Source organism: Trematomus bernacchii, unplaced genomic scaffold (assembly GCF_902827165.1).
Source record: "Trematomus bernacchii unplaced genomic scaffold, fTreBer1.1, whole genome shotgun sequence".
Classification (NCBI taxonomy): domain Eukaryota; kingdom Metazoa; phylum Chordata; class Actinopteri; order Perciformes; family Nototheniidae; genus Trematomus; species Trematomus bernacchii.
The window spans coordinates 228,312-254,339 of record NW_022988024.1 but is presented as its reverse complement, the minus strand read 5'-3'; the positions used below and the strand labels follow the sequence as shown (position 1 = coordinate 254,339).

The 26,028-nt window shown below is 39.6% G+C and overlaps 1 protein-coding gene across 1 annotated transcript in view; it reads right to left on the bottom strand.

The window, feature by feature from the left end:
- The window catches only part of LOC117472246 (multiple epidermal growth factor-like domains protein 11), a 150,344-nt gene that overhangs the window by 38,013 nt on the left and 86,303 nt on the right, over positions 1-26,028 (bottom strand). Inside the window, exons 7-11 of the mRNA XM_034117420.1 lie at positions 14,362-14,608; positions 11,489-11,609; positions 10,749-10,885; positions 7,016-7,228; positions 5,682-5,856 (exon numbers count right to left, since the gene is read on the bottom strand). Of these exons, the coding sequence (XP_033973311.1) occupies positions 5,682-5,856; positions 7,016-7,228; positions 10,749-10,885; positions 11,489-11,609; positions 14,362-14,608 (893 nt within the window). The remainder of the gene's footprint in view (positions 1-5,681; positions 5,857-7,015; positions 7,229-10,748; positions 10,886-11,488; positions 11,610-14,361; positions 14,609-26,028) is intronic.

The window sequence follows — 26,028 nt, the reverse complement described above, 5'->3', positions numbered from 1 at the left end:
AGGAAGAAGGCATACAGAAAACAGTTAACCGAGTGTATTATCTTTAGCTTAATGGGTAAAACATTATTAACAGCAAGGCGACCACGTTCTCAGTAACAATACAAGTTAATTAGAGACATCTTAAAATAAAGTATGGACTTTCCATAAAATCGCTCCTGGTTTTTGAAAAGTCCAGATAGAAAGTGTGAAATCTATGCTAGATCTTCAAACGTTCCACATTGGAAACAAAAAGCAGTGTCCGTGGCATGTCTTTCTACCAACACACAGTCTTCTGTGTTAGACTGGATATCATAGATGTGAAAATGACGTTGTGTCTGTCAGCTAAATAAATAAATATAAATACAGAGAAGTTTTTTTCTTTGCCTCTTGTACTGTATTCTTCATGAGCCGTCCTGTGACTGAGCGCACAGGTTTTTGGAGTTTTAGTAACAAGTTGACAGACAGCAAGCTCTCCCCGCCTCTCTCCTGCAGCTTAGCTCCAGGGAAACAGGTCTTGCTCAGGGTTCACCTTTGAATTTATTATGAGCCCACGACTGCTTTGAATTTGATGGCGGAGATGTAGCAAACAAGCGCATGTATTATGGAGGAGGGACGCGATCATCACTGACTGCATTCCCTGCAGAGGAACATGATGTCTGCGCTTGTCCAATCAGCAGAGGACATGGTCTGAGACAGCTAGGCATTAGCAGGATGTCTAACCTTATTCAGCACGCTGTGAAACAGGCTCCATGTAAACCTAGAGCTCCGGCATTGATCAGATCCTTCGACATGTAAACTGTGCTAATTAAAGCGGCCCGCACACAACCTGCTGCCTTTAAATCGCTATTAATCTAATATTCACAAAGCCAGCCAAGTGTGCAAAGACAGGAGAAGAGAGAAGCCTTATTAAAATGTACATATTCAAAAAAACAAGACTTTGTTAATAAATAATGTGTGTGGGCCCGATAAGGCGTATCATCAGAATTTCAAAGGGGAAGTGATCTCTGGAATAATAAATAAGTTTGGATCGATTGATGCTGATATTTAACGTGCATTTTTTTATCTTCAAAGAGGTTGTTTGGAGCTTTATCAGTATTTCTTTCTCATATCAAATACTAAATCAGGACGAATAAATAAATAAACTGGTACGTTTTTTTGTTGCAAAAAACGATGCTGATCCTCATTATGTAGAGTGGCATATTCTTTATAATTCTTTATATGATGATTATTTATAGTATATATATATAATAATAATATGTATATAAATATATATATTATTATATATATTTATAATATTTCTATAATGTTATGTAATATTTCTGAAATATTTACATTATATGATATAATCCTAGAACAGCAAACTGCCTTGGATTCTTTTAAAATAAGTTAAAGTATTATTTGTATTTGACTTTGTATTTGGTTTCATTTTAGTGCTATCATTGTTAACGTTTCATTTGATTTATGGTTTTCTGACCTAACTCTTTCTGATTTAGTTTTTAATACTTGTTTTCAAAATAAAACGTTTGACTCATTGTCATTGTTTCTATGTATCTTATCTTGCTCCGTGAAGCACTGCGCTGCATCTTGCATGAAAGGGGCTATATATATTTGAGGTTTATTATTAATCCGCAGAGAAACTAACTTAGTGGAAATACTCAACAAAATAAAAATGTTCCTGAGTAAATGCATTTACAAGTAGTTACATCCCACAGCTGCTAGTATCCCTCTAACATCCTTTAGATACAAATAAAATATAGACATCCATCTATCCTGAATATGTGGAGCAGAGGATGTGCTCTATGCAAAAACTACGCTGGTTAGTTAATAAAAATAGATGTTTTTCTTACAGTTCCTTTTTAGTTAGAGCCCCATGCTATGCTGATGCAAAACATCAGACTTTCCAAATGGCACAACCCTTTGTAAAGACCTCTTAATGATCAGAATGTGACCAAACTAAAAAGAAAGCAGTTCAAAGCTCTTATGGGCAGATTTCCACAGACGGCACTCAGACATCTGCGAGTGTGTTGGAGTTCACCGGAGGTCACTAGGACGCCCTGGTTATATAGGGCATCCTCTCCGATACCTGGCTCAGAGCTCAGAGGCTTTGAATATTGTATCATATCTTTGCAACATTACAGCTACAATCAGAGTGAATAAAAAAAAGCATATTCAGGGACTAAAGGATTCATTTTAAAGTTGCTAAATCAATTAATTAAGCCCACTGTACATAAAAGATGTATATGATACAAATAAATATGTTGACAATGTCCGATAAGCCAATTTACCCATATACTGTATATCTTACCATATTAAGTTACAGTCAGTTTTCTGACATTTCAAAATATTCACATCCACCAATTATGGTATTTGAAGAGCGTCCATCTTTCATGTGTTCTATCTCCAAATAGGTTAGCTTTTAACATTTTCACATTTTTAACAAAAATATCCCCTTAACCACATGTTTTAGTTGCCTCACGTGTGCATTGTGCGGATAGGGTTATGTTTTAGGGCCTAACTTAAAAAGAACGATTTATAGTTATGTGGTTTCAAGTCATGTGGTGGCTCACTGTCAGAGAGTTCTTTAACAACAAATAAATACAAAGTTTGACTAAAAATGTTACTTAATTTAGTTTTTCTCTAATAAAGAGTACACAATAAAGTTCTCCTGTGGAGTTTTTTGTGTTTCTTTAGCATTACTCACCAAATTAAATGGTGTCTATGTTTTTTCAAAAGTATTTTAAATCCTGCATTGTTGCATCTATGTTAACTACAACTAGATGACTTTGCTGGCACATTGGTGGATTGGTTGCCACCATGGGGAGAACTGTATCCTGTGTGCGAAAACAATTAGGCACTGCAAATAACATGACAGTATCTAGATGACGTTTTGTTGATATTTGCAGGGTTTACATTTTCTGATTTAGAGACTTCAGATTTTTGGAGAAAGCTTTCTGTAATTCTTTCCTTTTTCCTGAAACCAACACAAAAGTCTGTCATGGTATACGACGCATCAGTAATGTTCTCTAGATTTCAAACCTTGGCTCAGAGCTGCACCGGTTTAAAGATATCGAGCGAAGCTGTCCAAAGTGTTGACAATACCCGAAGAGATTCTGTTTAAAGTTGTCTTCCTGTCCTCACAGTGACACACGCGGCGAGTTATCAGCGCAGCATAAATTCCATTCAAATCAATAACCCCTCAGATGAGAGCAACATCTATCTGCTTTTAGCTGCTATAAACCAAACGGACATTCAATAACAGCACACATCTTACTTTCATCTGCTGAAAATCCCTGATATTCTAGTCCAATTATCAAAGTCCCTGTCATCTCCCTGCTCCTCCTAAAGGTGTCTGATCTCTGCTCAGTCACTGTGAGATCAGGGAGCGCAGCAGGAGGGCCAGCCACAGCGACACACACAGGCAGAAGTCACACACACTGACATACACTGATACAAGTCTCTTTAATATTAACACTAGCCTGGCCCAAATCTATCTAAAATTATTATTTGAACTTGCCTCCAATTAATTTAACATCAACTTATTTCACTTTGAATTCTTAATCCAAACTTCTTTAACCTCAATATGGGTCCAGTATATTATATATTCAAACTATATTGTGTATTTGAACTGAACTGTGGCCATCATGCAAACAAAAATAAAAGCATTATAGTTAGTGTAAACTATTGTCCCATATTTCCATGTACAATAGAAATAGGTGAGTAACACCCACACATTTCAAAACAAAATACCTATTTGAAATACTGAGTGTATCTGCTGGAAAAGCAATTATAAGGAAATGTCTTAAAATAGACATATCAGTAGATGACGATATGATACTATACATTATGTTTTTTTTAAATATGCGTTTGTATACTCGCAGAAAACACCCTTTGTTTCATCCCTTTTTTGTGTTTGTGCTTGGTTGTGTGTAATAATACTGAAAGAAAGTACAATTGTATCACAAAGAAAAAAGCTGAGCCGGCTCTGTTTTGACTGGTCAACCGCTTAGAGATGTCCCGCCCGTTAGCCTATCACGTGCAATGTGCTGGAGCGCCAGCCAAGAGAGGTGCAAGTGACGTCACTATGTTACAGAAGTAAACAAAGGAAGCGTTTCAGGCAGGGCCATGACTCTCAACAAGGCTAGTCATAGTCTAGATGTGTTGCAAACTAAAAGACAAACAGACAAACACATTGGCCTAAAAACAACCTCCTTGGAATAAGTGTGGACACAAGTGCAAATGAGACACTCGCCCAAAGTTACTTCAAACGTTGGTCTCACAATGAAAGCTAAACAAGTCCACACACAAACACACATGCGGAACATTGTTACAGAGATCTGGATAAAGTGACTCCCCTCTCACCTGCACTCGTATTACTGCTTACACACACACAACACTGCCCTGACATCCACGCCCTTTCCTTTAGGTTGACCTACATGATGGGGTTGCACCTGCAGCAGCTTTTCTGCATTACAAACCGTGTACTGTAAACCTGCAGAGTCAACAGCCCCTGATAAGTTAACCTCAGCATGTTTCAGAGCATGTGTTCTGCACCTGCTGCCGCAAAGCATGTGCCCATTATGTTCACACGGTGGCTGGAACGAGCAATCCATTTCGTTCCTCTTTTACCTTTTGATGTGTTTCGTTGTGTACTGTAAGGCACATCATCATCATCATTCCTATGTAAAAAGTAATATCTGTTCTTTGAAAGGATGTTATTTTATTTATAAGTCTTAAAGGGATTATGATACAAAGTGTGCATTTTATTTTGAAGACGTTCAAAATATACATTTGAACCTTTAAGGGCTTTATGGGAAATCCTTTTGCTTGTTTCTCCCCATTTTCAACTGTGACATGTCTCCATGCTTTAGGGTTCAACAAGCTCTTTATTGTTCTCGTACTGCCTGTGCTGCAGCACCTCTTTTCACCCTCTGTCGGAAACCAGAGCTGCTCTGATTAGTTAGCTGGCCGGCTCTGTTGTGATTGGTCAACTGCTTAGAGATGTCCCGTCCCTTAGCATATCACGTACAATATGTTGGAGCGCTAGTCAACAGAAGAGTACATGTTACATAGTGATGTCACTGTAATTAAAGTAAACAACGGAGTCCAATGGAGGCGTTTGAGGCAGGGGAGGGGGGGGGGGGGGGGGAGAACACCAAAAACGGCCCATTGATATCATATTTTTTATCAGTTAACCAATGTCAACTACAAGGGATATGTTATAAAGAATATATATATAATATTATTGAGACCTTAAATTATTACTTATTATTAAAAACTTATTTCAATTATGTGTGAAACATAAACAAATCTAGACCTTTTTTTATTGCTTGAGGTGGATTTCTGTTTTAAACTGTTCATTTAGAAATGTAATGCAGTATGTGGTGTGATGGAGACACATCAGTATATTTGTATTTACTTGAATACTGTTTGAATGTTCTAAGGAAAAAGATTAAAACAATTTAACATTTCCTTGCCATTTGTTCTTTAGTGCCTGGTCTTGCTATATTTGCAGTGTACATATCTACATCTGCTGCAATGTAGACGGTGCATTAAATGAGAGTATTCAGAAGCACTCTCATGAAACACCTGCATCTGGATGTTAATTCAAAGTGTAGATGCAGATTAGAATGACTTAGCAAATTGGAAAGCTTTCCAGCATGAGATATAAATCAGCGGGGTCATGTTTGTGTTTGAGCACTTACTATATATCCTGGGGCACACATACAAGCCCCGGCCACGCCGTCACAGTCCGCTCCATTGGCACAGGCACACAGCTCTCGGCAGCCCTCGCCATAGTAACCTGACGGACAGGTGTCGTTACAGTAGAGTCCCGCCCATCCCGCTGCACAGGTGCACTCCCCCGACAGAGGGTGGCAGCTGAGAGGGAAAGAGGTTACAAGTTAGTCCTCTACATAGTGAAGTGAATATTTTAATTTGCATGTAGGAAAAAAAAGAAGCTATTTTTTTCTTTGGAATTAGGAACAGAATGCATTAACAACAAGAAGCCAGAAAATACATCTGTTCAATGCTACCTCTTTTACAATTGCACAGCTCTTCCACATTCTGTTATACTACACATATATATATTTTTTTAAATAAGTTGTTATAATAGTTCTATATGTTCTCCTTTTCTATTACCTAAATCCTATTACTGTGTTTATGAATAAGTATTCTTATTATACTCCAAAGCAAATTCCTAACTTGGCAATAGACCTGATTCTGAAAGTTGTTATAATATATCTCGGAATTAAATCTAATACCTTTTTTAGATGCAATTATAGGTCTTTCCAAAAAACAGCCGTTAACAATTATTTAATTTTTTTAAACAATAATGTGAAATGCCTTTGGTAAACTATATAAAAGAAAAATGTTAAATTATTATTATTGTTAATTATTTGTATGTTTCACAACGCAACATCATACAAATCTATTTAGAAAATCCTACTTTTTATTTCATTTGTAAGACATTTCAAATGTATTATTAATGACTTTAAATTCACATTTAAATTAATAAATTCAATCCCTTTTGAGACTTTTTAACGATTTGAAGATCCCTAAATATGCTACTTCAGCTTCTTCCAAGAGGTTTTTCCCCATTGAAGAGGGTTTTTTTTTTTTAAACAACCAACCAAATAACCACAGAGGTCTTGTATCTTGTCAAAAAAATGGAACCTGCGATTAAAAATCTCTCTCTCTCTCTCTATGACGCTGCGAGTCGGGCTGCTGCTGGTTTTCACACTTATTTCCCTGATAATTAACATATAAGATCCAGATGATCAATCACTAAAATCCTTAATGCTGTTAACACACGCAATTAAAAAACAAAAAAGTCTATAAATGTGGCTTTAGATTTGGTTATAGAACTAGATAAAAAGTACATTCATGACAGCTTCAGGCTAACAACCACAATACTGACTCATTACGGGCACTTGAACAAGCAGTAATTCCACAACCTTCCTGTATTCATTCTTTGTTTGAATACATACATTATAAAAGCACAGCAGCTTTCCTGCTTCCTTGACCAGCAGTTCAGTACCTGAGAGTGTTTGCAGTCTTGCAGGGGCAGTATTTGTCGCAGATGAGTCCATAGAGGCCCAGGGGACAGAAGCGGTCCTGGCAGCTGGGGCCCTTGAAGCCCTCGTTGCACAGGCAGGCTCCGTTGATGTGGTAGCATTTGGCTCCGTTCTGGCAGTCACACTTGTGGGCACACTGCGGCCCGTAAGTGCCGACTGGGCACTCGTCCTGGCATCTGGGGGGTATACATATAATAAAGGGGGAGTGGTGAGGAGAGGTTTGAAGCATATGGAAGATGGTGTTGGTTTAAATGTGTTTCTGGGCAAACAAGCCAAATGAGAATGACAAGCATAAAATAAACGGCTAAGACATGTTTAGTTGACAAGTCATTTTTTTATAGATTTTTTAATGCCGAATGACTTCTTTCCCACAAAGTTATGAGCATGTCTTTGATAAACACAAGATTTAAAGCAGTGATTTTGCATGATACCTTTGAGGAGCATCTCACTTTTAATGTCAAATAAATCAAGTTGTTGGTTTGTCCATTAAAATGTTCTACATTCAAGGACAGCCATGGTGTTTTTTTTATTCAACTCTTTGTAATAAAGCAAAAAGATTGCATATTAAGTTTGAATGCAGTACTTAAGAGTTGTGCTTCTGGTATTATGTTCGATACCAGAACAAGTGCTATTATAGGTATTACAATACCGGTAATGGATTGGGCTTGTCAGTTAGAATGCTAATTTTGGAAGATATCTCGAAGACTCTTATTTAAAAAAATTCAGCACTGTAACCTCTTCTGTTGATAATACGTTCGTTCTAAAATTCTCTCCATTGTTTACACGTTGTACCTTTTCAAGACATTACCAATTCATAGAAGGATTGATCCTTCTCCCGCTGCTACCTGACAGTAAAACCTGAGAGGTATCATGCCACAGTGGCAGAGAGCTCTTCTTATTCCGCCACGTACCCTCACACCATCATAAGGTCAACAGGCTACAACATTATGCTGGGACCCCGAGTGGTCCTTATAATGAGCACCACTGAACACGCAGAACTGCATTGAACAGAAAATGTTGAAGTTGAAGTTGAAGCCGCACCTCTCGGCTTCATTCTCGACACGTCCGCGAGTTGAAACCATTAAGAAATAGACAAATCACTCAATTAAACTGGCTCAGTGAGGAGTTCTGTATCGTGTCACGTTTAAATCATGCCGACTTCCTCAGGACTCTTATCTCGGCTAATTCCATTAGAACGTGGACGGGGCGGAGGAGAACTCAATCTAGGAATTATTCCGTGTAGGCTAATTCACCTGTCTGGGGCCTTAATGAATGGAGGTAATTTGGCTCAATTGAGACCAAAGATGGAGAGCGAGAGAAAGAGCGAGAGAAAGAGAGATAGAGAGAGTGGGAGGAGGCAGCGCTGACCAGAGGAGAGGTTCGGTTGCAGAAAGTCGATTTCAACTAATAGACTGAGATGATGGAAGAAATACAAACGAAAACAATTTCAAATGGCTCTTGGTTAAAATCTCCTACTCTTAGTGATGCGAGGGCGGATAAGAAAGCAATCATGAGCATTAGTATGTGGGAGGGGAGTAGGATGGAAGAACATTAACAAATAACGCTGCCGGTAAAGTAATATTCTGCACGACAAATGCACTGTAGCTACAGTTCAAATGTCCCAATCTTTTTCTAATTAGGAGACATGCAGTGAGGTGTAGACCAGTTGTTTTTAGTAGCAGGACTCTTTTCTCATATACACTGGGAGAGATGTCTTAGCTCAACAAGCAGCAGTTTGCCTTTATCTGATTACTTACAGTAGAGACAGATAGAAGACACAATGAATAGATAGAATAGGGAGGGATGAAACCCTCTTTAATGGTCACACATGCAGAGCACACAGCACACAGCACACACAGTGAAATTTGGCCTCTGCATTTAACCCATCCTAGTACCAGGAGTCTAGTACTAGGAGCAGTGGGCAGCTATTGTACAGCGCCCGGGGAGCAATGGGAGTGAGGGGGGAAGGGGGGTGTCCGGTGCCTTGCTCAAGGGCACCACGGCAGGGCAGGAGGTGAACTGGGACCTCTCCAAGTAGAAGTCCACACTCCATATTTAGGTCTGGTCGGGGACTTGAACCAGCAACCCTACGGCTCCCAGTCCAAGCCCCTACTGACTGAGCCACTGCCGGACAATGAGCGAGCAAAGTGGACTAAAATGCAACAAGGAATTGAACTTGTAATGCCCTTTAGACTCCTAGATCAGGGGGACACACAGGGTCAGGGTTAGAAATGGACATTTTAGAAACACTGAGGTGAAGTGTCCGAGTCCTCTACAAAAAATTGTGACAAGTTCACAAAATGTTTGTTTTTTAGCTGAGTGTCGGTGCACTTTCCAGCTGGTCTAAGAGGCTTTTTAAATAGTTTATTTAGCTTAAGAAGTAGGAGAATTAAGCTCAATCCATTAAACATGTATTGACTTAGGAGCTGAAGAACTACATTAGATAGGATCTACTCGTCGCTTCTAATAACGCTGACTATCGACAGACTCGTTTAAACTATGTCCTTAGGACTTTCCTTCTGTGAAAAGAGGGTAATCGTGTGAAATGGTAATCATCACAAAAATGCACCTTGTCAGATAATTATATTCATACAGTATACATTGGGAATGCAAGGATATGGGGCTTTTCTGGCGTTACCTTTTTGCTACTCTGAATTATATTTACAAATGGTGCAAGATATTGATTTGTTTTGCTGTGCTAACAGAACCAACACACCAGTTGGTCTCTTTAAAATCATTGTAATAGTTAGATTAAAAACTGTGTGTTTAAGTTATAAGAGGCATGTTTAAACAAAATACTTTGAATTGTTTTTTACTGCGTATTTAACTTACCTATCTCTGAATATAACAGAATATCCCGATGGGTAGCATTCATTCGCACAAGCACACCGTTATCTTTAGCAACTACCAACAGGCTAACTGATTTTAACATTATACATTTTTAAACAAGTTGGAAATGTCATCCAACCTGCATGTGCTACCGTGTGATGTGACATGTTGGAGTTTTAACACCATAACCAAGAGCAGCCTATTTAAAATCCCTTCATCCATAAATTACCGCTTGCTAAAGCAAATGTGATCCTGAAGATGTTATCTGATTTGATGGATTGTGTCGCAGTTTGTTAAAAAAAAAATTGACGGAAAAATCGGTCAACTGTTTGGATGCATGGTCAAATTGTATGGTAATGTAAGCAAATTGTTTAGTAAACATCCATACACACATTCTGCTACAGTATGACATCATTCCGTTAGCTACCACACCCAACAAGCTATAGTGGGTAATTTTATATATCTTTAATGCCAAATTCTGACACCAAAATGATTCCACACTGTGTAAACAATATGTTAGTATGTTGCATTTTATGTAAATACCAGCTATTACTAATTTAGTAAACCATGCAGTATTTAAAGAAGCACTCAGGCTTGGTAGAAACATCTCAAGTGCTGTCAAACTTTGCATTTTATACATAAATATTTAATACTAACACATTTACATTAACACCAACTGTAGCGCCTTATTGTTTTTATTAGTTTCCCCCTCTGTACTTACTGTTTATTATATATCCTGCTGTGAGCTCACATTCATCTTTCCCCCCGGTGAATTCTATCAATATTTTTAGCTGCAACAAGCTAATTTCCCAGGAGGGGTCCAATAAAGTTTTCATATGATTGTATCAGTCCACTTTCCCACTGTACCTCTCTCCGATGTAGCCTGCAGTGCACTGACACTGACCGCTGATGTGGTCACACAGGCCTGCGTTACGACACGTGCACTCCTGAGAGCAGTTGATCCCGAACGATCCGAACGAACACGGCTGTGCGCACACCGGACCCTGAGGAGGAAAAGGTGATGAGAATACAAAACCTAAGAGGCATAACTGTGTGAAAAAAACCTCATGTTAACATTGCTTGCTCAACAAATTTGAGTTGCAGTGAATATACCAAAGTCATGTTTTTTGTTTTTTTTGTGATCAAAATATGCCAATTCTCATTTTTTCAGTGTTTAAATTTGTTCTAACATTACTAGCCGTACAATAAATGTAACTAAATAGTTTTAACCAGACTGAAAAAGACATTCTGATTTATTTTTTAAGACTATCGAATATCTAAAGACAACTTCTGACCAAGTTTTCAGGATTATTTACTTAATTCAAAATCATCTTTTAGATAGTTGGCTGTTTTCTTTTGTCATAATCTGTTATCTTTATATTCAACTGCTTGTTATTGATATTTTCTTTGAGATAATTGAAGGACCAGCCTAGTTAAATGCCATTAATGAGGCTTTTCTTGCCATGGGTGTACATTCCACTTTTTGACGTAAAAGATGGATGCCCTAAATACAAACATTCTAACGTCATATTTTGGATTAATAAAATCCCCATTAGTTGAACTCAGATAAACATGCACATTAGCTGGTTTCTGTGCAGATGTCGTACCACCCATCCTGCGGGACAGGAGCACTCTCCGGTGACGTGATGGCACGCTCCCCCGTTCTGGCAGGGACAGCGCTGCTCACACAGGGAGCCGTGTTTACCTGGAGGGCAAGGCTCCTCACAGCTGGAGGGATACACAGAAGAAGTTCAAATGTAAAAATATATAACATGTAGAGTTTTCCAATCAAATAATGTATAGACATAAGAATCCCTCCCAATCATCCCTCATGACCAACTAGAAGAGTGTGGTAGGTAAGACTGTTGGATGCTGTTTGCACACACAGCATTCAGAGAGTGACATTGTACAATTAACGAGAAAAAAGCAACGAATCACAATAACAAAACATGTCACGTTTCATGGCAGGAATGCAGCCGAAACACCTGCTTTATCCTGCTGTGGCCTGTGTGATATGGGAGTGTGTGCATGGCTCAGGCTCGCTCTGTCAAACTGACACACCGGTAGCAGCGCACATCAGTCACTCTGCACAGATCAGAGGTGAGCGAAAGACAGGGGAAACACTGAAGCGCATAAAACCAACAGTGATGTAACAACTGGTTCTTCGTGACTTTGCATAGACGCTAAAGGGTGAAGAGTCCTGGTATCAGGAGCCAAGGTGCGTGACACAGTGATGGCATTTGAGCGACAATGGACTCCACACTGCTATTTGGCTCGCAGAAACATTTAAAACAAAAATGTCAAAAATATAAAGAAGAGGGCTGTAGGGTCTCTAGATAAAAAAAAAAGCCACCACACATCGTCAAGTGGGTCAAAAATTATGATTGAGAGGGATTCTTTTTTTAATGAAAATGCTGCATATTACAGAGATAAATAAGTCTGAACTGACAAGGTAAGATAATAACCAGAGATTAACAATAGACCAGATTTGATTGTAAAGTCATAATGCAAAAACATAAAAACAATACATTACTCCATTTACTGTACTCGAGTGTCACTGTAATTAGCTAATTATTAAGAGAACTCACAATTGACATCAAATTATTGTGTTTTCTAAACACTATTATTTCATAATTTTACCTTTATAGTTTTTCTCAATAGCTTCTTTTTTTATTGTGCTCTAAAACTGCAAAAGCAGTGGTCGCAACTTCAAATGCTTTCCTGTCTTTACTTTTAATCATTTCAAGTCGTGTTCCGAAAGAAGAGAAAGTGTTTTTGCCCAATAACAGTATGGATTTTAGTAAGAAAAACTGTGAAATGAGTTCTTTATTAGCCATAATTAAGCAGTTATTGTAGCATTACTCTGCATTAACAAACTCTGGAACTGCAAGGCCATTCACTTGAGCTTTTCTCTCAATAACCTCCTAATACGTATTGAGAGTAATAAGGATGTTGTTGTACTTGAAATACAATGTTATTGAGCTTTGCGGCTTTATAAGGTGGAAATACCACCATTATAGTAATTCCCCCATCTAAAACACTTCATAATTATGGTATATTTGTGTATTGTAGAAGAGTGAGATTTACACAGGTTACCTTTTCGAAAGCAGCCGTGTCTTCATACTTAAAGACCCACAAATAGAACCTATTCTTAAGTGATGGGTTACACCTTGAAATAAATTGAGTTTTCTTGTGAGGCACAGGTTATAACCCTGTTCATTGATAAAATAACACAATCAGACTAAGGAGAAATATCTCCTTTGTTCGTGGGCCACAGAAATGTACTAACATGTCTATTTAAAGAGGTTTTCATTTCTTCACAGATGCACTGCCTAAAGTTGGTGAAACATTTTCAGCTGACAAATGTATTTCGTGTGTTAAGGTTCACACAGATTTCCTATTTCTATTTTTTAAAGCCTGCATCTTAAAACTACACAGATTCATATGAAGAAGAGGTACTTTTAGAAAAGGGAAACGTTATTAACAGTCAAAACTAATAGTGAATTTAAAGTGGACCTATCATGCTATATTTGAATAATATAGTGTAGGACCATACCTATATAAGGCATATTTATACTTTTTTTTCAAAATACCAAACAGATCATGCATTTTAGCCATGCCTCATTTTGACATTTTTTTAGCTCTGTTTTTGCAAGGGCTGATTCTGTGAGAACAGCACCACCTACTGGCCTGGCATATGTACTACAGCGTCTCCAGCGCTTTCGAACGGCAATGGCCGTGGCTGTCTCCTCCTGATTGGTGGAGTTGGCCCAATAGCCGTAGCGCCACCGTCCTGACGTCAGGACAGTGTTCACATCTGGATCAGTTTTTATCAGATCCGTTGCAGCCCCTTTTTTAGAGATTTGGGTATGGAGGAAAATAGAGAGGGTTGTGTTTTCTGACACTTGGTGAGTTCCCTGGAACACCGGGGACATATATTCATGTATAAAAGACGTACAAAAGTGCATTTTGCATGATAGGTCCCCTTTAAGTTATGAGGAAGATTTCACTCTGGAATAGGGAACATTTTCTGAGTTAATTGGACACTATTGAACACTTGTAGTTTTGGTTACATGCAAATAGACCATAGTTATTAAGTGTTTTTTTACAATTTTATAATTAGAAAAACTGAAACGTTCTGCTGAAGGAAGATGATATTACTCTTTAGCATATCACATGAATATATATTTTAAAAGAAAAATACTGTTCATGTAATAAAACCTACTAATTTAGAATTGACGTTATGTATTTCATGACCTAAATCACAAGTTACCATTAGCAGAACATTTCGATTAGGTCTACCTTAATAATGCATCACACAAATGAACTAATACATCAAGCAGTCACATATTTATGACATTTCGCCTAATTTCAAAGTTCTTCAATACTTCATTAATTTAATTCTGCGAATCACTGCATCTGAAATAATGAAAAAGCCCTTGAACACATGGAGAATTCGGAGGGAAACACGACTACTCACAAGGCCCCGGTGTATCCGGGCGCGCAGAGGCACTCTCCCGTCTGATGGTGGCAGGTGGCGCCGTTGAGGCACTGGCACTCCTGCAGGCAGTCCTTGCCGTAGACGTTGTGGTCGCACGTCTCCTCGCAGCGCCATCCCTGGAAGCCGTCGGTGCAGACGCAGGCTCCGGTGATCGGGTTACATTTGGCCCCGTTGCGGCACTGACAGCGGTTACTGCAGTGGGGCCCCCAGAAGTCTCTTTCACAGCCTGGACAGAGAGGATCATGTGTGATTTAAAACTGTACGAGTCCAAAAGGTCCATCTACAAATGAAGTAATCCACTTGAGAGTGTTGATGTGAGGTGGAGAGGTCAGGTGAGATAAGACGAAGAGAAAAGTGAGGAGAGGACCCGTATTTATCAAACTTTAAAGAATTACACTTAACAAATCTCTTGAAGATAACGTGGGATTAAAAATGTTCTCAGCTGAAAGTGAGAGACTCATTAATCAAGTGAGTCACTCCTACTTAAGAAACATTTAAAAGTAGATTGTAGACAAGACCATAGACTGCATTACGGAAGTGGACTTCGCCCTCATTGGTTTCTGAATTTGGCATTCTGTCCGTCCCTGTTGAGCCAGAGGTGATAATATATATATAAACAGGGACAGGGACGTTTTTAGTAACCGGAATGCCAGATACAAAAGCATAGCTGATGCTAAGCTACCAGCTAACGTTAGTGTTTGGTGCTTCAGTGCTTCCTTTCTGTTCTCCTTTGGAATGGGGTACGCTGACCCATCATTTACTACAAAAAAGGAGAAAATGCCCTAAATGATCCTTTAGGCAAGGAGAGACAAAATAACACAAACAAATGAGAAAAGACAAACTTCAGTCCATACGCCCCCAACCAAGTATTGGCCCCAATCTTCATGCCTACTGGAAATGAAAGGGTTTTACATCAGTTGAACCTACACTGAGGCACCTTGAGCCCTCCTTTGAGGGGAGCAGACGTGGTAAATCTGAAGACAGCCATAACTGTCAGCGAAAGGCGGCGGCCTGAAGGATCCTGATCTGCAGTTCCCGTAAAGCAAACGGTCATCAGTAAACTCTCTACAGAACATTGATGTTTTCCCAGCTGGTGTAAGATCTTTTCAAATCAGGAGATACCTTCCTGCAAGCAAGGCAGATAGACTGTATTTATATAGTGATTAAAAAACTATAACCTCATATACACTGAAGCACACAAATAGAGTTTAAGGAGTCTCAGAGGTTTCAGCTCATCTGGTGCTTCGGAGGAAAGTAATCTATAGTCTTGGTGCAGCTGCAGTAGAAATCCTGTCACTGATGTTGGTTGCTGGTGGAAAAAATATGTTCATTAGTTTTAAACTTTTAAGTTTTGTTTCATTAAAACCGTAGCAGCACGAATGATGTGTATTTCACAAATCTTAATAAAATCATATCCAATTTCCGGCAACTATGCTGGCTTCGTCAAATCTGCTCTATACTATATATTTTAAACACGACTTGTTGCTGAATTAGACAAACTAGTTATTTCACAACTTTTCAGCAAAAAAGGACCAAAGTAACCAGTTTTTCGGGTTCGCAATCTCTACTTCTAATTTTTTTCCCCCCGGGATTACAGCCATTCGTAAAGTTAAGGCCACCTAGCGTAGCCCAGTTTATCTGCACCACAGAGGTTGATGGAAGCATGCCTAATACTCTTTATCTTTTGCGACATCTGATTGGAAACGTCAATAGTTTACAACTTCATATCTTGACTTTAAACAAGTCAAATGTTCTGTTCTTGATGCGGTAAAGACTTCATGTCTGGCACTTTGATTGAAAATATTTGCAGCATGTCAATCAGTGTATATAAATTACATTTTTGTAAAGTAACCGTGTTTGACAGTTCTGTAACTCTCTGGAACCATCAATCACACATGTATAGCAACATTTAGCAGTGACTGGTTAAGCTGTGCAGAGTTGCTGTTGATTTCTCTTTTTCATTCAATTACCATTTAGTGATTCTTCATGTCAACAAACGACTAAAACACGATGAATCCCTTAACAGAGAGTTAGCCTGAAAATACTGTATGTGTCCTTATACCCATATTGAAACTATTATGATGTCTCTATGCCTGAAGGTTACCCCATCTTCGAGTCTGGCAGTTTAGCTATAAACACTATTGCCTTGTGACGTCGTCGTACAAATCAGTTCATTTGAAGGCCTTAAATATTTGCCTTATCCTGAAATCTACATGTTTTGAATCTGGAAGGAAGTGATGACAAGATATCCTTTCTTCTTCTCCGTCCTTTTAATGACACTGATGAGTAAATTCAACAGATGCTCATAATCTGTCTTCAGAAAAATATGGTGGACAAATCGCCGGTATAAATCAGAACCCGGAGACATGCGATGAAAACAAGTACAAAAGACGAGACATTTTTATTGTGTATTACATCATCTTAAGAGAACATAAATCTCAGCGCTATTATCTTTTGTTATATGTGCTCACGGGGTGAACTGCACTCTCCAGAAGGGAAGTGAAGTACCCAGCGGCTGATGGCCAAGAGCTCTGAATGAATGGCTTTGAAAAACCCTGAAAATGACGACCAAAGCTGTCCAGACTTAGTGGACTTTCTCTCCTGAAATGTGGGTGGTACTCTAACAGATATGTTAGCGTTAAATGTTTCATCAGTACTGTGGTGGACAGTACTCACCCTCGCTCCTTCTCAATCTTCCTCTAATTTACCCTCTCTCGCCCCTATCTTCCTTCTTCTCCTCCTCCTGCCTCTCTCTCAAAGAGGGGACTTCTCTTTATTTCTCCTAACTAGTGAGCCAGCATCGTCAAATCCTTTATCCTCTCACAGCCTCAATTATTCAGCAGCAAAGAGTCCAAATCAAGTGACTAATGACTTTGATCAAGAGTAGCTCGCTGGCACTAAGCAGAACTGTCTGCACTAAATCAAGAGCTGCATGATATACTTTGGCAAGGGTTTACTCTTTGAGGAATATCTCTAGGTTTGTATTTGGTGTAGTCACTCTTTGCCAATAATAAAACGTTTGCTTGCTCTTTGGTTTGGGTCTTTTTCTCTCTTATGTCTTAAAGATGCGTCAGATGCGCCGGTGAAGATGGCCGCATTGTCTTTGTGCTCCTCTCCAACTTTGCCCATTTTCGTATTTTGTACATATTTCTTTTACTTTTGCCGTTTTACTTTTAACATGGTTCGCAACATGCTAGCCGACCGCACCTACTCTGCCATACAATATAGCAGAGAGGAACTTTTCCAATTGCGAAACTTCGTGGACAATATTAACCCTCCGACAGACAATGGAGATTCACCATGGCTACCTGTTGCTGTTCTACCTGAGAGACGCAAGAAGAAGACAAAGCGAGGATGCCGGGCCGGGTTGCTGGTCAGACTGAGAAAACGTGAGAATCGGCCCCCTCTTCCGAGTATTCTTCTGGCTAATGTTCAATCCATTGAAAATAAGCTAGATGAACTCAGAAGCCGGATTGCTTTTCAACGGGACATTAAGAACTGTAACGTGTTAATTCTCACTGAGACTTGGCTCAACCCCGCTATCCCGGACTCCGCTATTGTCCCTGACGGATTCTCTATTTTTCGTCAGGACCGGACTGCAAACTCGGGGAAAAGTAAGGGAGGCGGTGTGTGTGTAATGACTAACAACAACTGGTGCTCAGATGTGAAGATTATTTCATCGGACTGTTCCGCACAGCTAGAGCACCTCATGATCTCATGTCGGGCCTTCCATCTGCCGAGGAAATTCACATCTGTTGTGATAACAGCAGTGTATATCCCGCCGCAGCCACTCGCCGACAACAACACGGCACTCGATCAGCTGTTTGGGTTTATTGATAAAACCGAGACTTCACGGCCAGATGCGGCGTTCGTTGTGGCCGGAGATTTCAACACCGCCAACATGAAGAAGGTTTTGCCAAAATATTACCAACACATCAACTTCCCGACGCGCGGGGGAAACATACTGGACCATGTTTATTCCCCTTTCCGGAATGGATATAAGGCTCTCCCTCGCCCTCCCTTCGGCAAATCAGACCATATCTCACTACTGTTGTTGCCTGCTTACAAGCAGAAACTTAAAAGGGACAGACCGATAACAAGGACAGTACAACGATGGAGCGAGGAGTCAGATTCAGCACTGCAGGATTGCTTTGCATCTACGGATTGGAGTGTGTTTGAGGACAATAACATCAACACACACACGGACACTGTCATCTGCTACATTGGGAAATGCATCGATGACGTGGTACCGAAGGTTTCTGTACGGACATTCCCAAATCAAAAGCCCTGGGTAAACGGTGAGGTGCGCGGCAAACTGAAAGCGCGCACTCTCGCGCACACAGCGGGAGATTTGGAGGAGTACAGGAAGTCTAGGTATGATCTCCGGAGAGCAATAAAAAATGCAAAGAGACAGTACAAAGAGAAGGTGGAATCTGACTTCAAAGGCTGTAACACTAGGAATATGTGGGCGGGACTAAGGACAATGACTGACTACAAAGGAGCAGCGGGGGGTGCTGCGGGAGTGTCTGCGTGCGCATCTCTCCCAGATGAGCTAAACAGTTTTTTTGCACGCTTTGAGAGCAGCCAGGCTGTGGAGGTACAGAGGGACCAGGAGCTACACTGCCCTTTTGTTTTAAATAGGGCAGATGTGTGTAAATCCTTTAAAAGGGTTAACCCACACAAGGCTCCTGGACCTGATGGCATCCCTGGCCGTGTTCTCAGGGTGTGTGCAGTTCAGCTGGCAGAGGTGTTCACAGACATCTTCAACAGGTCCCTGCTGCAGTCTGTAGTCCCCACATGTCTTAAACACTCCACCATCATTCCTGTCCCCAAAAAGACAATCATCACCTGCCCCAACGACTACCGCCCAGTAGCACTCACCTCCATCATAATGAAGTGCTTTGAGCGGTTAGTCAAATTATTCATCACCTCCTCCCTCCCTGAATCTCTGGACCCCCTGCAGTTTGCCTACAGAGCAAACAGGTCCACAGACGACGCCATAGCCCTCACCCTCCACACTGCCCTCTCACACCTGGACCCGAAGAACAGGAACACATATGTGAGAATGCTGTTCATTGACTACAGTTCAGCATTCAACACCATTGTGCCCTCCAAGCTGGCCATCAAGCTCAGAGACCTCGGGCTCAACAGCGCCCTCTGCGACTGGATCCTGAACTTCCTGACGGGCAGACCCCAGGCAGTGCGGGTGGGAAACATCACATCCTCCACCCTGATTCTTAACACCGGTGCCCCTCAAGGCTGCGTGCTCAGCCCTCTCCTCTACTCCCTGTTCACCCACGACTGCGTGGCCACACACAGCTCCAACACCATCGTGAAGTTTGCTGATGACACGACCGTCATCGGCCAGATCACAGACGATGACGAGACGGCATACAGAGAGGAGGTCGAAAACCTGACATCTTGGTGCCAGGAGAACAACCTCCATCTCAACATCAGCAAAACAAAGGAGCTGATTGTGGATTACAGGAAGCAGCAGGGAGAGGGACACGCCCCCATCGCCATCAATGGGACTACGGTGGAGAGAGTCAAAAGCTTCAGGTTCCTTGGGGTCCACATCACTGAGGACCTGACATGGTCTCTTCACACCACCACCATCACCAAGAAAGCTCGACAGCGGCTCTTCTTCCTCCGCAGGCTGAGGAGGTTCAAAATGGATTCCAGGATACTCTGCAACTTCTACAGGTGCACGATAGAGAGTATCCTCACTGGCAGCATGACGGCCTGGTACGGCAGCTGCACCGACCTCGATCGTAAGGCTTTACAGAGGGTGGTGAAAACTGCACAGCACATCACCAGGACGGAGCTGCCATCCATGGAGGACCTTTACTCCCAGCGGCTCAGGAAGAAATCACTACGGATTATCAAAGACCCCCATCACCCCAGCCACAAACTGTTCTTTCTGTTGCCGTCTGGCAGACGTTACCGCAGCATCCGGGCAAGGACAAGAAGATTCGGAGACAGTTTCTTCCCGCGGGCAGTGAGACTGTTAAAAAATTGAACTGTTGAAACAACTTCAAACATTCAACTGCTACTCAGTAGTATGTATCTAATACCTAATATATATATATCATTCCAATAACTTGTATATAGACTCATACTGCACTATTCCACATCATAACTTTATTTCATTTTTATAACTATTATTATTTTTGTATTGCTCTTGCTCTTATTGTTATTATGTTATGTTATTATGTTGCATTGTTGGAGAAGCCTGTGACATAAGATTTTCAACTGCATAATTACTCTGTAGCTATGTCAGATTGACAATAAAGAACCTTGAACCCTTGAACCTTGAACCCTTGAAGACAAACACACTTATATTGCATTCTTAAACTGTTAACATCATGTTTATGGCCATCTTTTGAATATAGGTTACTTTACGACACTTTTTGGGAAATACTCAGAGTTAAGTTGCATTCTCATAATATTTGGTAAAAGGGCCCTGTGTTGTTCAAGGTTCAAGGTTCAAGGTTCTTTATTGTCAAACTAACATAGCTACAGAGTAATTATGTCGTTGAAAATCTTAGGTCACAGGCTTCTCCAACAATGCAACATAATAATACAGATAGTAAAAGTAATACAAAAAGAAAAATAGTTCTAAAATTGTCGTTGTGTTTCTATGGAGAGAGCTACCCACAGTGTCGCACACTACTTGAAATTATCACGGAGTGCTGGGGTCGAGGTTTAATTATTATTATTATTATCATTTCTAATTTACTGCTGACGCGCCACCAATCAGATAACAGCTGTATGTAGTGTCCCAAGCTAGCAGGGGAGGTAACCATAGAAACTAAACTGAACTGGCTGTCTGCATATCATGTGAACGCAGAATGAAATATTTATACCACTCTCATATATTAGGAGTTTGTATTTAATCTAAATGGTTAAATCATAGATGAGTTAGCCTTGCAGAGCAAAAGGACCAGATGCAGAGCTCCACACCTCATTTATTAAAACATTGCTTTTTTTATTCATATATAACAAAAAAGTACAAGTTGTGTTTATTGGGACTTAAATGGGTAGAACTTACAGAACCCACCGTAAGTCCTCCAACTTTTTAGTTAATTGAGGAATACCCAAGCTGTTAATATTTAATATCACTTTGCTCTTGTAACCTACACGTACAGTAAGGTGGTTTTAATTAAGAGTGAAAAGAAAAATGTGTAGCCTTTTGAGTCAAACCTCGACAATACTTGTTTTAAAATCTTAAGAGGAAGTTGGGTAGGTTCCATGTGCTTATAGGTACCATAACAATTACTTTTGAAAGTTAAAGTCAAACGCAATTTAAGTTTGAATAGGAATATAAAGGATTATATCACTGCATGCAAAATGAATATAATGTGGCAGCAGGGGCGGGTAGTTGAAGGATTTTAAAATGGTTATTAACTTATTATAGACCTAAAGAATGTTTTTTTTCATATTTTTTAATAGCAAAAACTCTAAACACACTCACCTATAAAAGTACAGGCTACACAACAGAAAAGCTGTTAGCGCAGCAATTAGTATTTCCAAAAATAAAATCCATTAATGCCTTTAGTCTTCGCACTTACAGAACATACTGAAATATTGATGTATAAAACTTCCTTTTTAATTCAGGGGCTAATTGGAAGATCCAAACACAGACCACCCTCCTACGCAGATGAAAAATTAAATGTTATGTGGCTCCTTTCATTTTTTCTTTCATAAAATATCAAACCTCACTTTCATTCTGCAATTACTGACCATCATTTAACATGAGAGGCTTTTTGTGTAGCCTCAACTGGAGGAACAGGGAGAGGGGACAACTTTCTGTTTTTAAAGAATAAAAAAAGTACTTCATAATGAGTCAAAACAAGAACCACACTTTTGCTTCATGACTCGTTTCCACTAGTCCAGGGGTCGGCAACCCGCGGCTCTCGAGCCGCATGCGGCTCTTTAAGCCCTCTGCTCTGGCTCCCTTGAGCTTAGACAAAAATGAGAAGGAAATAAAATAAAAGTATTTGTAGGACTATTTATATTTTGTTGCACGGTTGAAAATGTTTCGTATCTTGTATTTTGAGGTGATGCTGTGACACATACATTTAAAAAACAAAACGGTTTTAATTAGGTCAACTAAAATATGCGTCACATCCTGCTACGGTCCCGCGCCAGCGCCTTTTCTTGCAGGCGAATAACCTGACCCCCGGCTCGATGAGCGAACTATGGATACATCAAAGAAAAGAAAGGTATCGGAGGAACACACAGGATTTAATTCTGCGTGGTTAGAGTTATATGTTTTCACAGCAAACGATGCTGGCTTACCGGGATGTTTGATATGTGGAGAGAAGTTGTCAAAGGTGCTGCAGCCTTTACGTATAGGAGGAAAACACGGAAGAGGAAGACAGCTGACGATCTGCAGTCATAATTCAATCAGTTAACTCTTTTTAGGGTGCAGCTATATGTTTTATTTATTTCAAAGTGGGCCCATTTAAATTATATTAATTTCCTTCAAATGTGCAGAGGACTACCCAAGTGCTGTGTTTAATTTATTTTAAAGTAGGCCTGTGTGTTTTCTTTTATTCTCCTTATAGGAGTTCTTTGTTTATTATTAGAGGTAAACAGTTTTCTATAATGTAATAAATAATAAATGCAAAAAAACTGTATTTTTTGTCTATGATGTAACAATAAATACATCTTTATAAGCTATCAAGCTATCAAATATGTTTTGCGGCTCCAGACAAAAGAAATTGGTGGAAAAGGGGGCAAAATGGCTCTTTTGGTCAAAAAGGTTGCAGACCCCTGCACTAGTCCACTAGTCCATCGATTGATGTGGCATCCTGCTTAAGCGAACATCTGTCAACCATCTTACACCACTTACAGCCTACGTTGAATCAGCGTGTACTGTGAAGCCAATTGAAATGTATTTCCATTGAACATTGCTGTAAGAGCTATAATGACCAATTAATTACTTTAGTTTGAATTACAGTATTTTATTTCATGTCTTTGGTAAATGGATAGATAATTCCACTTTACATTGGGCCTTTGTTAACTATTACAGTAATAACTTTCAATTTATTTTCTTCTATAATGATATCAATTATTGTCTTTATAACCTACTTCCACTAATCATTTAAAGGTCACATATCATGCTATTTTTAGGCAATAGCATAGGTCTCAGATATATAAAAATATATAAAAAACATGTCTATGAAGTGTTGTGCTCAAAATACCAAACAGATCGCCCATTCTAGCCATGCCTCATATCCCTCTATTTCAACCCTGTTACTAAAGTGCTGATTCTGGGTATAAAGCTTTAAAGAAAGAAAGAGGGGGCGGAGCTTATGCGGGAGGATTCTACCGGCAGATACTGCCTTAATGAAACGCCATATCATGTTCAAAACCACATCAAGGATTATTTCTGAAACAGTATGGAGCTCAAATGCTTTTTCTCTTGCAGGTTTACCACAAGGTGAGTTCCTTTTTTTAATCCTGATTTTTTTACACATGCTCTCTGCAGTACAGGTTAGCTCTGAGTGTTAGCGATGCTTGCTAATGTAAACAAAGACCATATTACGTCCAAAACAGTCGGGCATTGTTTCTGATAGCAACGTTTCTGATAGGGCCGTGGGCGTAAAGCCAGCCTACATTTCCGATATTACGTCATGACCGCAGCAAATCTGGATCAGCTCCGTTGTACCCCCGTTTTTAGAGATTTGGGTACGGCGGAAAGAGAGAGGGTTTTATTTTCTGACGCTGCGTGAGTTCCCTGACACACCGGGGGAATATATTTATGTATGAAAGACATCAAAAAGTGCATTTTGCATGATAGGTCCCCTTTAATGGCCTGAAATATAATAGGAGGCGGATAAAGGAAGTCAGACAGGCCTACTTTAAGCCTAATTTTATTGATTCAAAAGAAGTTGGTTTCAACAACAACAAGTTTGTCTGATACAACTCCTTATTTGCTTTTACATTTGTGTCCTACAGGTAATGCTGATCCAAATGTAACCTTACAGCTCTGTAATCACATCTCTTGTCTGATATTGTTTCCTATTAAAGCTTTTTATTTAGCTTATTTTGCAACATAAATAATTAAATAATTGCTATATTGACTCTTATGCTCCACAATATGAATTCATGATAGGTAATTGTTGCATATATTTGAAGTAGTTCAACCAATTTGTTTAGTTTAACAGATACAAAACGAAGTGCAATACTACTACAAGTCACATTGGCAGTTCTTTATACACTCAGCATAATGGGGTCATAATACATTCAGTGCAAACTACATTATACCAGCCGTATCCTGTAGAGAAATTCATTTTTCAAGCAAAACCAAAGGACATGATATGATTATGCGCTTATATAAAACTTTCAAAGAGTTATATTCTACCATTGTGTTGTATTGCATGGTGTTGTAAAGGCTTGAGAAGTGCCTTAAGGTAATGTGTGCACACATGCTGTGCATGGCTGATTGATGTCGTCATTAAATCCTCTGCTGCACCTACTTTAAATGCTGTTCTCTTGTCTCTCCAGCCATTCGTAAGAATACAAAAAATCCTTAAGGGTTTCACTGTACCGCTTTTTCATGACACAGGCAGAAGTTATGCAAATATAATAATCATTCATTAGTCATTATCAGGTGGGACTGAGGTGGTTGAGTTGTTTTGCTTTCACAAAAGTGCCATGTGGCAAAAATATGTCAATGTGAATTTCTAGGGCTGTGATCACTTGAGTGTACAGGGATCTGTTTCATTAACTTGTATTCAGCCATTCAGTGTAGTATTAGCAGAGGAAGTACATTTCCTCTACCTGGTTATAAACCAATTTTGGAAGGCATTATTGTACTTTTTACTTCACTACATTTATTTGACATTGTTTAAAAAATAAACGTATTGACATATAATTCTATGTTAACATATCCAGCAAACGCAAACAAGGTAATTAAAGGAGCAATATAATGTTGTATAAGGTTTACCAATCAAAACAGAACAGGATAGCTAACCAATCAGAGCAGACTGGGCTCTAGTTTCAGACAGAGGGTGTGAGTATGAGAAAATAAATAGTTTTTTGAACATTAAAGCATGGAGACATGTCCCACTAGAAGCACAAAATACAAATATGAAACCTGAAAATGAGCATAATAGGGCCCCATTAAAATGTGTTCCACCTCTATCAGCTGTGATGAACGCATTAATCCAATAATCATAATCCATTTATTTAGGCTATTATATTCTGAAATGGGCCATTAAACAATTGTGATACTTTAACTTGAGTAAGATTTTGAATGCAGGGCTTTTATTGTAACACAGTTTTTGTTTTTTTCTAATTGCTGCTTTTTCTTCGATATGTTTTCTTCTTCCACAACTAATCCTTAACATCAGCATTTAGAAATGTAAAATTATGCGAACATGCATACCACTGCAGCCAGTACTTTGTTGCACAAATACCATATTTGAATACTGAGCTACAACGGAGCAGGGGGCAAGACTTTTCACACTATTTCTACTTGCATACAAACTTTTTTAAACTTCTCGCACAAACACAAAGCCGAGAACTAGTCTGCTGTTCCATACAAAACCTCTCCAGCGTTAAATTGATATCGAAAACATCCTCTTCCACTCCTGCCCTTAACAACCACAGACATCTGCATGAGTGTTTTACATG